Genomic DNA, 17470 nt, shown 5'->3' on the forward strand with positions numbered 1-17470 from the left:
ATCATAAATGACACAACAGTGTCTGACATTGGCAACAAAAAGCAGAGCTCCATAATAAAGTAACTTAAACAATATTACTGCATTTATTCTGTTTGATTGTAATGAGAGAAAGTAATATGATCTCACAATTTTCATGTTTTTCTTGAGAAAAAATTGTCTACACTGAAGTCATTTATTTGTATACACATAGTTTCAAAGCAGCTTGATAGAAAATCATGCCTGAAAGCCCCCGGTGATCAAGCTGAAGTGAGTGTAGCAAGGAAAAACTCCTTTCAATGTTATATAGTGGTAAAAAAAAAAAAAAAGATCCAGGAACCTGACCTCTGGTTTTACGATATATGTTCATAATCCAATATTATTTAGCGGCTTGAGAAAAACCGATTGGCAAATGTAATTTTTTTTTGGCCTCTTCCCCGTTTCACTTAGCATGTAAACTTTACCCCCATTATTACCGGCTTATAACATGTGCGCAAGTGTTGTGCTCATACCCATTTATATTCCGACGTCAAAACCAGAGAATAATAAGTGTCATGTAATCGCAGGTTTCTGACGTTGTCAGATTCTTTTAATAAACATGTTTTTGTTACTTAAAGCGTCTTAATCAGTGTCATGCCTGTGGCCTCTGGAGAGGCTGGCTGTTAAATACAACTTTGCTGCTGCTGTTTCTGCACCGCAAATCCACCAATTTGTTCGTTGATGTCGGCATAAATAAAACGACATGTTTGATGTAATGTAGCGCTGGGACATGACACCATTGTTTGGCAAATTCGACAAGCTGTAACACAACAATCTACTGTAAGAGTGTTTTGCAGCTCTCAGTGTTGCGCTGCTTGGTTTTGATTACACTATAATGTGTTTATGTATCATACGATACATATGGTATTGTACAGTGAGCCTCGTATCGTATGATACAATATTTTTTTACACCCCTAATATATATATATATATATATATATATATATATATATATATATATATACACTATATTGCCAAAATTATTCGCTCACCCATCCAAATAATTGAATTCAGGTGTTCCAATCACTTCCATGGTCACAGGTGTATAAAATGAAGCACCTAGGCATGCAGACTGCTTCTACAAACATTTGTGAAAGAATGGGCCGCTCTCAGAAGCTCAGTGAATTGCAGCATGGTACTGTGATAGGATGCCACCTGTGCAACAAGTCCAGTCGTGAAATTTCCTCGCTACTAAATATTCCACAGTCAACTGTCAGTGGTATTATAACAAAGTGGAAGCGATTGGGAATGACAGCAACTCAGCCACGAAGTGGTAGGCCATGTAAAATGGTCAGCGGATGCTGAGGCACATAGTGCGCAGAGGTCGCCAACTTTCTGCAGAGTCAATCGCTACAGACCTCCAAAGTTCATGTGGCCTTCAGATTAGCTCAAGAACAGTGCGTAGAGAGCTTCATGGAATGAGTTTCCATGGCCGAGCAGCTGCATCCAAGCCATACATCACCAAGTGCAATGCAAAGCGTCGGATGCAGTGGTGTAAAGCATGCCGCCACTGGACTCTAGAGCAGTGGAGACGCGTTCTCTGGAGTGACGAATCACGCTTCTCCATCTGGCAATCTGATGGACGAGTCTGGGTTTGGCGGTTGCCAGGAGAACAATACTTGTCTGACTGCATTGTGCCAACTGTGAAGTTTGGTGGAGGGGGAATTATGGTGTGGGGTTGTTTTTCAGGAGCTGGGCTTGGTCCCTTAGTTCCAGTGAAAGGAACTCTGAATGCTTCAGCATAGCAAGAGATTTTGGACAATTCCATGCTCCCAACTTTGTGGGAACAGTTTGGGGATGGCCCCTTCCTGTTCCAACATGACTGCGTACCAGTGCACAAAGCAAGGTCCATAAAGACATGGATGAGCAAGTTTGGTGTGGAAGAACTTGACTGGCCTGCACAGAGTCCTGACGTTCAACCCGATAGAGCACCTTTGGGATGAATTAGAGCGAAGACTGTGAGCCAGGCCTTCTCGTCCAACATCAGTGTCTGACCTCACAAATGCGCTTCTGGAAGAATGGTCAAAAATTCCCATAAACACACTTCTAAACCTTGTGGAAAGCCTTCCCAGAAGAGTTGAAGCTGTTATAGCTGCAAAGGGTGGGCCGACATCATATTAAACCCTATGGATTAAGAATGGGATGTCACTTAAGTTCATATGCGTCTAAAGGCAGATGAGTGAATACTTTTGGCAATATAGTGTGTGTATATATATACATACAGGTGCATCTCAATAAATTAGAATGTCGTGGAAAAGTTCATTTATTTCAGTAATTCAACTCAAATTGTGAAACTCGTGTATTAAATAAATTCAGTGCACACAGACTGAAGTAGTTTAAGTCTTTGGTTCTTTTAATTGTGATGATTTTGGCTCACATTTAATAAAAACCCACCAATTCACTATCTCAACAAATTAGAATTAAAACACCTGCAAAGGTTTCCTGAGCCTTCAAAATGGTCTCTCAGTTTGGTTCACTAGGCTACACAATCATGGGGAAGACTGCTGATCTGACAGTTGTCCAGAAGACAATCATTGACACCCTTCACAAGGAGGGTAAGCCACAAACATTCATTGCCAAAGAAGCTGGCTGTTCACAGAGTGCTGTATCCAAGCATGTTAACAAAGTAGAGTGGAAGGAAAAAGTGTGGAAGAAAAAGATGCACAACCAACCGAGAGAACCGCAGCCTTATGAGGATTGTCGAGCAAAATCAATTCAAGAATTTGGGTGAACTTCACAAGGAATGGACTGAGGCTGGGTCAAGGCATCAAGAGCCACCACACACAGACGTGTCAAGGAATTTGGCTACAGTTGTCGTATTCCTCTTGTTAAGCCACTCCTGAACCACAGACAACGTCAGAGGCGTCTTACCTGTGCTAAGGAGAAGAAGAACTGGACTGTTGCCCAGTGGTCCAAAGTCCTCTTTTCAGATGAGAGCAAGTTTTGTATTTCATTTGGAAACCAAGGTCCTAGAGTCTGGAGGAAGGGTGGAGAAGCTCATAGCCCAAGTTGCTTGAAGTCCAGTGTTAAGTTTCCACAGTCTGTGATGATTTGGGGTGCAATGTCATCTGCTGGTGTTGATCCATTGTGTTTTTTGAAAACCAAAGTCACTGCACCCATTTACCAAGAAATTTTGGAGCACTTCATGCTTCCTTCTGCTGAACAGCTTTTTAAAGATGCTGATTTCATTTTCCAGCAGGATTTGGCACCTGCCCACACTGCCAAAAGCACCAAAATTTGGTTAAATGACCATGGTGTTGGTGTGCTTGACTGGCCAGCAAACTCACCAGACCTGTACCCCATAGAGAATCTATGGGGTATTGTCAAGAGGAAAATGAGAAACAAGAGACCAAAAAATGCAGATGAGCTGAAGGCCACTGTCAAAGAAACCTGGGCTTCCATACCACCTCAGCAGTGCCACAAACTGATCACCTCCATGCCACGCCGAATTGAGGCAGTAATTAAAGCAAAAGGAGCCCCTACCAAGTATTGAGTACATATACAGTAAATGAACATACTTTCCAGAAGGCCAACAATTCACTAAAAATGTTTTTTTTTTATTGGTCTTATGATGTATTCTAATTTTTTGAGATAGTGAATTGGTGGGTTTTTGTTAAATGTGAGCCAAAATCATCACAATTAAAAGAACCAAAGACTTAAACCACTTCAGTCTGTGTGCATTGAATTTATTTAATACACGAGTTTCACAATTTGAGTTGAATTACTGAAATAAATTAACTTTTCCACGACATTCTAATTTATTGAGATGCACCTGTATATATAAGATGCATTTGAAAATAAGTAATTAAAAGCACTTCAGTTTACCGGGGATCATGCACGGGGCAATCCTCACAATATTCTCTCTACAAGTTCAGCTGTATAAGCTCCATTTTGCATTTGCTGCTTTGCAGATGTAAGTTGTAATATTATATTTATGCTATTGATGGCTTGTTTATCTCATATATTTATATGATGTGTTTGAAAATAGGTGATTAAAAAAGTGTTTAAAGGTGCATATAAACCATGAATTATTATTATTATTATTAATATTTAATTTTTTTCTCATGGAATGGTATGCAAAAAAATATCTTAGTCCCTGAAAGACATCATATAAGTGTCATGAGATATCTCACCAGTCAGTGTCACAGCTCTAGACTTTGTAAACAGCAAACAAAAATGTGTCCACGGACCGCGTTCTCAGTGTTGACATTGCAGCGAATTACTGAGGCTTAATGCCATATTCTGATTTATAATTTGTCAGTTGAGGGCGCTATTTAGCTACTGTTGTGTTTGACAGCCGTGGGAACATGCTTTGTGTTTGTTTCAACGGTATCGGTGCAGTGTTTTGGAAAGAGGGGCTGTGGCTAAATCAACGGCTCAGTCTCGTGGAAGTTAGAACGGCTAAAATCGGGGGCCTGGGTAGCTCAGCGAGTATTGACGCTGACTCCCACCCCTGGAGTCGTGAGTTCGAATCCAGGGTGTGCTGAGTGATTCCAGTCAGGTCTCCTAAGCAACCAAATTGGCCCGGTTGCTAGGGAGGGTAGAGTCACATGGGGTAACCTCCTCGTGATCGCTATTAGTGGTTCTCGCTCTCAATGGGGCACGTGGTAAGTTGTGCGTGGATCACGGAGAGTAGCACGAGCCTCCAGTACTGTGAGTTTCCGCGGTGTCATGCACAACGAGCCACGTGATAAGATGCGCGGATTGACTGTCTCAGAAGCGGAGGCAACTAACCGTGCCACCACGAGGACGTACTAAGTAGTGGGAATTTGGCATTCCAAATTTGGAGAAAAGGGGATAAAATTATAAAAAACAAAAATAAATAAATTGCTTACAGCACCTTTAAGTTTACTAGGGATCGCGCTTTCATTTCTCAACACGCATCTTAGATGAAAAAAAAAATCCTTACAATACTAAGAGTGGATCATTTGAATAAACACTATTTTTCTTCTAAATCATGGTCATTGCATTGGTAATATCTTGCAGTTTTGTTTATTTCTCATCATATTTTCACCAACAATGTTTGAATTAAAATTGTTAGAATTATCCTCATAATCCACAGAATTAAATAACACCTCAAACATTTGTGTGTAATTTCATTGACGAGATCAACACCACGTTCTGGACGTGTATTTAGCGCAGCTGGAAACATAATAACTCGCAAAAAATTTAAAACATCTGACAATTGAAAAGCGTCCATCAAAGGTAGGACTGAACTATTTAATTATTGTCCAGCTGTTTAGTGACATTTAGTTGTGTCGAATATTGGAGTTTCACAGTATTAACAGTATCTGACATTTGGAATATAATCCTTAATTCTGACATATAAAATCAGTGGTATAGTCCAATAACAGACAGAAATGTTAAATCAATGCAAAAAGTTTTGTATATTTTATTTATTTATTTATTTTTATCTGGCGGTGATTGGCCCTTAACCACCGCAGTGGTAAAATATTGCCACTGCAACAGCCCTATGAATATGCAACCTATGGGGGACTAGTTTTTTTAATTAGACAAACTCCCACTTAGATTTTGGGAAATGTTTAATGTTACTTGAATTGGTGATATTTAGTGCATTTCTATCTTTATACTGTGAAAGGCTTTGTTTGGAAAATGTTACTAAAGCATTATATTGCTACATATTGTTTTGCTTTCTTTCCTAAGATGGAAATTAATTCATTTTGAGAAGTATGTATGGTATGTATGGTATGTATGTGTATATATATATATATATATATATATATATATATATATATATATATATATATATATATATATATATATATATATGTCAAATCACAAATGACTACAAATAAATTATGCAATTAATCGTGATTCAAAATTTTCATTGACCGACAGCACTAAATATAACACAACTCTGTCCACAACTTCGTCCCTATCGCATACTCTCTATACCTCCTCCTCTTTCAGGACCTCAGTAAAAGTCCCAAGACTATGAAAAAGCTGCTGCCTAAAAGAAAGCCAGAGAGGAAGCCGTCCGATGAGGAGTTTGCACTGAGGAAGAGTAAGTCAGCGTGTTTGATGTTGTTATTCATATTAGGAATTTTTGGAAGCTCATGTTTCTGATGTAACTTATAACCTGTGCAGGTACCGTAGCTCTGGAGGAGGATGCTCAGATACTGAAAGTGATCGAGGCCTACTGCACAAGTGCCAAAACCAGACAGACTCTGAACTCAAGTAAGCCTATGCAGAGCACAGTCCCTCCTCTTTTCCTCTAAGACAGTACCCATTCATATCTGCTTTTCTATGTATAACATAGTTCAGCAATTCTGAGGGTTGGGATTCTCAAAGAATTTGACTATTCTGGTTCTGATTCCACTTAAAGAGTTCTGTTCAGATAGGGTTTTTTTTTTTTTTTTTTTTTTAAGTACCAGTTATTAAAACAGATTTTATCTACATGCTGAAGAGTTATCTAGTGTGACAAGACAAAAGTAATGACTTACAGCTATTAGATTGATTCAAAGGTTTGAAACTCATTTGTGACCCTCTTTAAGGCCCCGATATACATCTGGAGAAGTTCTTCTTCATGCTTTGTTCAGGGGTAAAAAAGAAGTTCAAAACAGCCGAGCAACGATATACTGTTTGTGAACATTCAGACACCCGCCACACCGTTGCGGGAGGCGTTTAGAAGTACATTTAAATATGGGGACACGCAGTAAAACCTTAAAAATGTGTTATCAGTGACTTTGCCTCATTCTTTGAGTAGAATTGACATAAGGTCAGTAAAAGATGCTGTTTTAACCACTCTGATGATTTAAAGTAATATATATATGCAGTAGAATTTTTATTTTATTTTCTTGTTTATATTGTTAATTCATGATGCTAATGCGCTAGCATGCTATTCAGTGTCATAATATGCACCAATTACACTCTTTTATCGTAATTTATGATGACACTGATACTGCTGCAAAAATGTATGTATAAAAGAGTGTTAATGGTCATATTACAGACAAAAGAATGGTGAAAGAGGCATATTACTTTGGGCAGATGTGTTAATGGCTTTCGCTGCAGATGGCACATGATCGAATGGGCAATTGAGTATTTGAGTAGATTTGATTCCTTTTGTAGACTAATTAAACAAAAACAAAAAAATCGCATGCCATGGTCTTGCATGCCGGTGTGTTCATGTTGAATACTGACTGAAAAACAAAAACAAAGTAGTACAACCCCAATTCCGAAAAAGTTGGGACAGTATGAAAATTGCTAATAAAAACAAAAAAGAGTGATTTGTAAATTATATTCACCCTTTGCTATATTGAAAGCGCTACAACTACACATTATATGATGTTTTTCCTTGTGAATTTCATAACTTTTTGAAAATGTACAGTAATTTCAAATCCGATGATTGCAACGCGCTCCAAAAAAGTTGGGACAGTCGAGTGTTACCACTGTGAAACATCACCATTTCTTCTAATAACACTTATTAAGCATTTAGGCACTGAAGACACAAGTTTGTTAAGTTTAGAAAGTAGAATTTTCCCCCAATCATCCATTATGTAGGTCTTTAGCTGCACAATTGTACAGGATCTTTGTTGCTGGTTGGTGTGCTTAATAATGCGCCACACATTCTCAATTGGAGACAGATCAGGACTGCAGGCAGGCCAATCTAGCACCCACACTCTCTGCTTACACAGCCATGCACTTGTAATCTGGGCGGTATGTGGTTTGAAATTGTCCTGCTGGAAAATGCAGGGATGTCCCTGGAAAAGACAGTGCTGGGTGGCAGTATATGTTGCTCCAAAATTTGTACATATCTGTCTGCATTCATGATGCTCTCACAGATGTGCGAGTTACCCATGCCATGGGCACTGACACACCCCTGGCCCATACAGACACTGGCTTTTGGACCTGACGCTAATAACAGCTTGGATGTCCTTTTCTTCTTTGGCCCGAATAACACAACGGCTTTGTTTTTCAAAAACATTTTGAAATGTGGACTCATCGGACCAAAAAACACAGTTCCACTGTTCTACTTTCCATCTAAGATGAGACCGAGCCCAGAGAAGTCAGTAGCGCTTCTAGATAGTGTTGATGTTGGGCTTCTGCTTTTCATAGTAAAGTCTTAACTTGCATCTGTGGATGCTGCAGCGAATGGTGTTGACTAACAAAGGTGTACTAAAGTTATCCCAAGCCCATGTTCATGATATCCATTACAGATGAATGCAGTTTTTTAAGACAGTGATGACTGAGGGATCAGAGATCACATGCATTCAGGAATTGTTTTCGTCTTGCCTTTACGCACTGAGATTTTACCAGATTCCTTGAATCTTTTAAATATACTGCACTGTAGAGGGTGAAATGCCCAAAATCCTTCCAATTTGTCTTTGGGGAACATTTTTGGGAAGCATCTGTTGGCAAATTGACAAGTCTCGAATGATCCTTGCTCTTGAAGGACTAGGCTGTTTTTGGAGGCTTTCTATAAACAGGCCTCACCTGTTTCACATCGCCTTGTTATTTCAACAAATTGTTATTAGTCTTAAATTGCTCGTCTCAACTTTTTTGGAGCGTGTTGCAATTATCTGATTTTATATTACTGTACATTTAAAAAAAACAAAACAATGAAATTCACAAGGAAAAACATCATATAATGTGTAGCTGTAAAGCTTTCAATACAGCAAAGGGTGAGTATAATTTACAAATCACTCCTTTTTGTTTTTATTAGCATTTTTCATACTGTCCCAATTTTTTCAGAATTGGGGGGTGTAGTTGGAGCTCCAAGTCACACCTACCAATGACATGGTCCAATGGTAGTAAGGTGTTTAGCAGCCGGTTAGAAGTTTTCGTAAAAGGTGAACTGTTACAAACCAGCACCAATGCAAAAACACCTTCTTTTTGGCCAGATTTTGTTCTAAATGACGTCATACTTGTTAGTTTTCCGATTTCATATGAAGTATAACTGGGCCTTTACAATTCATATAAAAGCATCACATAGTCATTCATTCATGATATATGTTCTTTGTTGCATGCAACCAGTGAGAATAACGCAATAGAAAGACGTTTTGTGTATTTATTATCATATTGTAATATTACAGGTTCTTGATTCCCAACCCGAGCATTTCTATATAAACTCTATACTCTGTTTAACTTAACAACGTTATTCTTGGATCTCTTATAACAATATCCTCTTTCTTCCTCATCATACTTATTTATCTATCATGACCCCACCCCCCATTTTTGGTATTTCCATTTTTTACATCTTTTTACATTTGTTATTCACTCATTTTCTGTTGTTTAAACTCATTTTCACTGTCTTTGTTATTATTGGTATTTTTGCACTCCCATCTGTGTGGTTGAACCACCCATGCACATGTTTTGGTTGGCCCCATTGTTTTATTCCCTTCCCCATCCGCATGCCAAACCTCCCCCTCCATTAATTTAAATGATTTGACCTCCTCTCATCATCTGTGACTGGACACCCTCTTCAGCATGGCAAGGCACTGACCTCATGCATAACCACGTTTTGGATCAATCCAACATGGATTCTCTGGGCCACCGTAGCAGTATCTCAAGGCCAGAGGGCAACTCGGATCTCTCAGAGGACTCTGACTATGACAGTATATGGACGGCCCACAGTTACAGGATGGGCTCTGTATCCCGTAAGAGCTCCTACATCTCCCACCAAAACTAAGCCATCCCCTCACTCCTTTTATTTTAAATGACTATTTATTTATTTGAAACCTATTTATTTAATAATCTGTCACTCTAATGCATATTTAGTCTAGTCATTCATATTTTATATGTCAGTGTTTACACATGGCCTTGTATTAATCTGCACGTCATCATTTTTTGCAGATATATGCACTTTTCCAAAGCAGTTCCCTGTTGCCTTGACATCTTAAATCCCACTTGACACCCCCAACCTCCCTTTATCCTCTATTCTTTTTTTCTTGACTTGCATTTAGTATTTATTTAAATGTTCTTTAAAAATGGTGATCTCTATTTCTGCCCTCATTCCCAGATGTATTTAATTATTAATGCTTATGAAGGTACAATGCACTCTGAATGCAACAAGGACAGGCTGTAAATGAAAAAAAAAATGCTAAAATTTCTTAATGTGTCTGTAAATATTAGAATATTGTCGTTCATCTGAAATGTGTAGCATTTAAACTTGGACTGTGTTTACTGAATGTGAACATTAGATTGCCACTCTGTTGATATAAGGAGTTTGGTATTTTTATCAAAGAAGCTTTCATGAAATCTATGCTTATGGTACTCTGATGGCACTGCAGACAGTATCTTGTTCAACCTTGTGATATAAATGTATTTATTTTCAATTTGTATATGTATTTTAAATAATTTTTGACTTTGTATGATTGTATGTAACATGTAAGTTTATAGTGGTTTTGGCATTTATGGTGAAAAGTATGGAAAAAAAAAAAGAAGTAATTTAATGATGGTTCAAATTCTATTAGAATACATTTAAATCAGTTGTGTGGATGGCAACAGTTCTTCACCACTCATTTGAGACTCTGTAAAAGCCTCAGTGTTTGATGCTTTTTTCTTCTACTCTGTATGAAGTGTTTATGAGACAAATAAGAAAACCAACTTGCCAATTATTTCAGTGATGACAAAGAGTATGTGATTTCTTGTGACCAAGTTCTATTCTGTGGTTTAAAAAAAGGAAACATGAATATTTACTGCCTTTTTGTTGGTTGTATCATGCAGATATTCTTAACACCTGTTAAACTGAGATATGTCAGTGATACTTATGTGGTTTGAAATTAAGACATTATGTTTGATGTGTGTGTGTGTGTGTGTATATATATATATATATATATATATATATATGCGCAGTCAAATATTTGAAAAAATGCCACAAACGTTGTAATATACATTTTGAATAAATCTTGGGTTGTTTTGTACAGTATGTTTACTGTCCTTTTAAGGAATGTATCTCTCATTACACAATAAGTGTGAAGTTTTGCAAGTTTGTTTGTTTTTTATTTTCATGTATTAAATATGACTTTAATTTTTATTATTGAGTATTACTTTGTATAAACAAATCCATTTCTGCATTTAGAGTTTTCTTTTCTTTTTTGTGGTTGAGGACATTTTCAGCCTGCACACTTAAGAAAACCTTTGTTGGTCCTCATTTTAAAATGCTTTTATTTTATTTACTTTTATTATTTTTGTGGATGATCCCTCTCTGCATGAGTAACTCCCGTCTTACGCACAGTCTTGTGTAAGTTTGATCCAGTATAAAATCATCTTTTGAGGCACTATGGTGTATCTTGTATCTAACATAATGAGTCCAACTGATGTAAACATCCTGAAACCAATCTGTGTTGCTTTTCTCTTGAAACAGGGCAGTGGAAAGATGCCGGTCCAGCACTGATAGTTCCTGGAGAGGAGAAGTTCAGTGTCGACGAGTTGAAGAGTAATGGTCAGACTCTTCTGGAAGAGAAGTAAGACTGCATATTTGTCCATTCTCAGAAAAGGGTTAATTATAAGTGTAATAGGATGGTTTTTTGTCAAGAGATGGAGCACATAACAGAGCTTTAAGTTTCAACATGCATTTTTACACTATTTGGTGACATATTAAATGTGTTTCGAAGGAGCCTTGTGGATGTTGTTTATGCTCTGAGAGATGAGGTACAAGAACTTAAACAGGTGAGTTTGATCATGGGTCTGAGAAGGTTCTGAATGATGCTTACTGTCTTAAACAGAGGCAAGAAAAAGTATGTGAACTCTTTGGAATTAGCTGGTTTTCTGCATTAATTGGTCATAAAATGTGATCTCATCTTCATCAGTCACAAATATGTGCTTAAGCTAGCAACACACAAACATGTATAACCTTTTATTGTCTTTATTGAACACATCACATTAAACATTCACAGTTCTGTGGAAAAAGTAAGTGAACCCTTGGATTTAATAACTGGTCGGTCCTCCTTTGGCTGCAATAACCTCATACGTAGTGCTGCTTGTTCTTCCCAAACAATTAAATCTTAGTTTCATCAGTCCACAAAACATTTTCCCAGTAGCATTGTGTAGTGTCAAGGTGGTCTTTGGCAAACTTCAGACATGCAACAATGTTTTAGTTGGAAAGCAGCGTCTTCCAGGACACTAAGCCTGTTTTAAGTTTTTCTGTATAGAAGACTCATGAACTGAAATGTTAACCAGTTCCAATGATTCCTTCAAGTCTTTAGCTGTCACTCTAGGCTTCTTTTTTTTTTTTTTTTTAAACCACATTGAGTGTTCTGTGGCGTGCCCTTTGAGTCTCTTGGCTGAATGGCCACTTCTAGGGAGAGTAGCTACAGTACTAAATCGTCTCCATTTATAGACAGTTTGTCTAACTGTGAACAGATGAATATCTAAGCTCATCGTAGGTCTTCTGAGATCTCTTTTTTGCGAGGCATGGTCCATGTCAGCAGGTTCTTGTGAATATTAAACTCAACATGTTTGAGTGCTTTTTATTATTCAAAGTAGTTCTAACCCACACCTCCAATTTCGTTTAATTAATTGGATGCCAGGTTTGCCTACTCCTGACTCAAATTAGCTTTTGTTGATGTCATTAGTCTAGGGGTTCACATTTTTTCCGAACTACACTGTGAATGTTTGAATGATCATGTATTCAATATGTACAAGAACAATACAATAATTTGTGTGCTGTTAGTTTAAACAGATTGTGTTTTGTTCATTTTTGTAACTTAGTTGAAGAGCAAACCATATTTTAAGACAAATTTATACATAAATGCAGGTAAGTCAGAAGGGTTCACATACTTTTTCTTAATACTGTAGCTTCAGTTTAGTTTATTTTCAAGTGGTTTCTTGACTTTATCGTTCCAACAGGACAATAAAAAAATGAAGAGATCCCTGGAAGAAGAACAGAGAGCCCGGAAAGATCTGGAGAGGATAGTTCGAAGAATGCTAAAGAATATGAACGACCCATCTTGGGATGAGACAAACTTATGATATCAGTGTGGCCAGTTTACAAGTTTTTATTACACTAGTGGTTCAAAATGATTTCAACCAGTTTAACATTTCACAAATGTTTTTCTTTCCACATATGTTGTGGATTCAGTTGTAAATATGTGTCTGTAGTTACCTTAACTGGCTCATTTTAATGTTCATGTCCTAAAACATGCTCTTTCAATGCATTTACACCAAGCATGTGCTTTTAAGTTTACAAGTTTGAAATCTGACAAGCACTAATTTCGTCCATGACAGACTTTGCCATGAGTGTTACCTGTGTCTGTCTTGGAGGAATGGCATCACTTTTATGCTAGTTTGTCTTTTACGTGGTGTTATACAAGACAGGCAGTACGTCATTTTTCACATGCAACTGATGTAGAAATTGTGACCATCTAACTGCTTAACCTGTATTTCTACAAATTACCTTTGTAAAAAGGTTCAGTAGGTAATCTTAAATACTCTATTTTACCGTTACATTTTTTTTTGTTGTTTTTTGAGATTTTATTTAGATATACTCTGAATCAAGATGCTGAATCTGTGAATATTTCAATGATGTGAAGTTTTCATTCCATTTAATTGTTTACAAATGACTAAAATTGATACTTAATATTAAACTATAGGTACGTTCGGTAATAGCAAAGGTCATACTGTATGTTAAATTAGGAACACAACAATAAGATCATAGTATGTTGGTATGCTGGGTATATAACTTGTTTTAGGTGCCATTGTAACTCAAGCTGTGACAGGACTTCATTACTGTGATACCTTCTTCATCACTAACTGCCCTTTATACCTGTAAATTAACACTTTGTAACTGTGACCAAAGTAAATGCCAAACCCTTATTTATGTCAATTCTTACTGTAATGGAATGTTATTCTTATAGCTCTTACAAAACACTAGTAGAATAACATCGTCTGAACTCACAGGATATTTATTATGGAGTGTTCTTTACCTCAGATCCATGTTACTGTAAATTTATTCTGTAAATAAAGAGCTCTCTTTGTTAGTTTTGTCTCTACTGAGTGGCATCAGTTGGGCAATGCCAGTTATTCAAAATGTGTACAAGGAAGATATTATAATTACTATAAAATTATACATGATTATATTGTATATACTAAACCTTATATGCATAATTTTACTACAAAATGAAAGTGTAATGTTATTACTCAAAATACAGTTTTTACCACACTGTAAAATCAAATTAGTTGACCATACTTAGATTTTGAAGGCAATCAGTTTGCATGTTTTTTTTTTTTTTTTTAAGTAAACATGTTCAGCTCAAATAAAGTTAACTTAATTATTTATGTACTGTTAACTAGTTACAACAAAACTTCTATGTGATTAATGTATCATTTTTATTTATTTAAATGAGTTATAGCATGTCTTTATAAGGGAAATTATGACTGGACTCTAGCTTAGTCATTTGGCACATTGGATTAGGGTTAGGGTTGGGCTAATCCTAACCTAAACCTAATCCTAAAATCAGTACTGGTTAGTGCACTTAGGGTTAGGTGACTTCACACAAATCACAACTGTCAACCAGCTACAACAAAACAACACAAATAGCTTTAAGAATTAAAACTAAATACATTTTTAATAACAATTATTATATTTCAACATAAGTTCTCATCTTGACCAAATTTATGGGTATTGCACACAGCCAAAATTTGTACTTAATAATTTTAAGTTAGTAGTACTCAGCCAAAGTTTAAAGAACATATATATTTTAGTTGTGATTCCAAAATGTGACATTTCAAGACTTCTTTAATTTGGACCACTTACTGTAAGTGTTTTATTAATCACAACTTTAGGTTTTAGAGAGTAATGGTCACTTAATTAAAACTAGTAGGAATAGTAAAACATTAAGCTTGAGTAAACTATTTTATTATTTTTTTTTTACAATTTGAGATAACTTTTAGTATTTACAGTGCATGAACAATGTGATAACGTATATCGCATATATAAGCTTTAAGTTTCCATAATCTGTCAAGGGGAAGGGCACGATGACAAGGGTGACTTTATGCCCTTGTCTCCATTCAGCAGCTTTGGGTGAAGGTTGTGCATGCGCCAGGCCCTATTACAGTGACAAGGCAATCTAGTCCCTTTGTGGGCGATGATTCTACTTCATTGATTTACAATGGAAAGGATATAATTTTGCTGGTGTTGGCAAAAAGCTCAAATGTCAGGCTTTTCAGAATGCCAGCATTGCCTTGTTCGCAGATGAATAAGGAGAAAGTCACCTTTTGTCTCCTGTTAAATATTCCTGCATAAATACAAAGGCGCACAATGCTCTCCTGATAAAAGGAAGCCCTGATTTATCCTTTAGTGTATAGATAAAACCCATAGATAAATGCCAGGTTGGCCTTTTCATATTTGTTCCCTTCTGTTCTCCTCCCTTTTCACAGCTTATTGAGTTGAGATGATTGTCACTTTCAGTTGTGTTTTGGTATTATGGATGGGACACAACTCGCTCTACCTTACTATCATCACCAGTAGACTAAAATACTTCAAAATGGCATTTGTAACTGAAAGATACTTCCAATTATATATATATATATATAAATGCATTCATGGATATTTGTACTTACACATCCCTTTGGGATGCCCACCATATCCAAGTTTAACCTTGTTTGGACTAAACGGAAGTGCAGCAAACCAGGTGTTAATACCCTCTCTAACTAACAGTTGAAGCACACTGCTGTCTTTGAAATCCTATGCAAAAGGGACAGCAGGACTCAGTAGACATCGAATCAATTAGCTTCTGACCAGTCTATACACACACATGCACACTGGCTTGTCTAAGACCCTGTCCTTTCCTTTCTTTCTCTCCCTTGGTCTATTCATGAGCCTGTGATCATTTAGATTTGACATGCATTGTGGCTGAGCTGGTCTCTCTCATTTGCTACTGTCTGTCATTTATTTCCAGGCTTTACAATTTGCCAAAAAAGAAAAAGAAAAGAGTGAGTGAGTGAGTGGTGGAAGGATAAGAGCTCAGTGTCCTTTTGAAGGGGTTTGTTATTACACAAAAACAGCCGCCCAATAATTTTTCGTCAATGTTTAACTCTAAAAGCTTTCCCCCGTCAGCTTTTGAAAAGAAGAGCAATAAAGCCCTATTCATACGGACTGAATAAAAACAGTCCTCTGGGGGCTATGACCGAAGGGCTTCTTTTCTTCTGCCTCTAATCAAATAGGAACTGAAATGAATTAAAGTTTTCTTATGAAAATAACCTTTGTTGTCAGGCAGGCCAGTAATTCATAAACAATAAGCAATGTCATTGTGTGGATGGTAATATATTCATGCAGTGGAAAGGCTAGAAGGCAGTACAGGACTATATCTCTGTGAATGAGGGGGAGGGAAGAATTGGTCCTGGACTCATCATTTGCAGTCTGAACAGTGGGTTTCTGGTAACCACCAATTTCTCTCTCTCTCTCTCATGCTACTGACATAGTCGTCTAAGATCTTCTCATTTTCTTCATACCCTTCTTCAATAATTCTTCCATTCCCCTCTTACTTTTGCTTACAATTCCTGTGTCATTTTCAACCATTCTCAAAGGCCTCTCAGTTTTCTCCTATGTTTTGACCCGGCTGGATTTTTTTATTTGTTCGCTCTTTTTCACAAACCTCTTCATCTATTTTCTTCTCTCTGAGCGAAGCTTGTATTCTGTGCTTCTTGCAAACTTCTGGACAGTGTTGGATTCTACTCTAAAACTTTTCAACCAGCTCTCTTGGGTAAAGTATCAGATTACTCAAAAGTAGGAGGGTATTAAGAGTTGTGGTCAGAGGGCAGCTGCACTCCAGAGGATTACACTTGCGATCTGAGGAGCTTGAACCTCAGCACCAGATCGTGAACCATGACAGGATTTGTCATCTGCTTATGAAGGATTGGTATTGCTGTTTAGGGGTAAAAACATCTAGAGGAACCACCACTTCAGTGGACCTGAACGTCCGTCATGCCACTTGGATGTTCCATTTTTCACCAGCTACCTGAAAATTAATACATCAAAAAAGATTGTCATCACTGTAAAGAGTTCATCACTTGTTTCTTACTCTTCTACTTAGGAATTAATCGAAGAGATTGTACGTTTATGACCAATTTTGTCTATGCAGGCTTGCTGTTAAAATGACATTACCTGCAGATATTTGTTCCCTAGAAAAACTAAGGACTCAATACAATAAAAGCATTATCAAGCTCAGTTCTCAACTGTCATGCAACTGGTGCTATGAAGACTTACTGTAAATCTCAAAAGCTGGAATGTCAAATTTTTTTGTGTTCCTGGAGAACTAATGTGGGAATACAAGAAGTTTTGGTGATACTGCAACATGATGACACTCAAATAAATCACCAGCTATCAACAGTATACGTGAGTGTTCCTGCCTGTTTGAGTTTAGTACTTTGTGGTGTTGTCAAGTATTGTGCGTTTTGTTTCAAAAGCATTTCTGCCTTCAAAAAGCTAATAACTTGAGTTTTCAAAAGAGTCTGACAACTTTTTGAGAGCTACGGATTAACATTAAGAACATCT

The 17470-nt window shown here is 37.1% G+C and overlaps 1 protein-coding gene across 5 annotated transcripts in view; it reads left to right on the plus strand.

The window, feature by feature from the left end:
* Positions 1–13955, plus strand: part of arhgef7a (Rho guanine nucleotide exchange factor (GEF) 7a) — a 45362-nt gene extending 31407 nt beyond the window's left edge. For 2 of the 5 annotated variants that reach the window (XM_051709476.1, XM_051709479.1), the window contains 5 exons: positions 5947–6040; positions 6124–6213; positions 11342–11441; positions 11592–11646; positions 12826–13955. In XM_051709476.1, the coding sequence (XP_051565436.1) occupies positions 5947–6040; positions 6124–6213; positions 11342–11441; positions 11592–11646; positions 12826–12948 (462 nt within the window). In that variant the 3' untranslated portion in view covers positions 12949–13955. Of the gene's footprint in view, positions 1–5946; positions 6041–6123; positions 6214–9461; positions 9656–9828; positions 11012–11341; positions 11442–11591; positions 11647–12825 lie in introns of those variants that run through there. The other 3 variants (XM_051709481.1, XM_051709480.1, XM_051709478.1) reach the window with 3 other exon arrangements.
* The last annotated feature ends 3515 nt before the right edge of the window (positions 13956–17470 follow it).

Source organism: Myxocyprinus asiaticus, chromosome 10 (genome assembly GCF_019703515.2).
Source record: "Myxocyprinus asiaticus isolate MX2 ecotype Aquarium Trade chromosome 10, UBuf_Myxa_2, whole genome shotgun sequence".
NCBI classification, from domain to species: Eukaryota; Metazoa; Chordata; class Actinopteri; order Cypriniformes; family Catostomidae; genus Myxocyprinus; species Myxocyprinus asiaticus.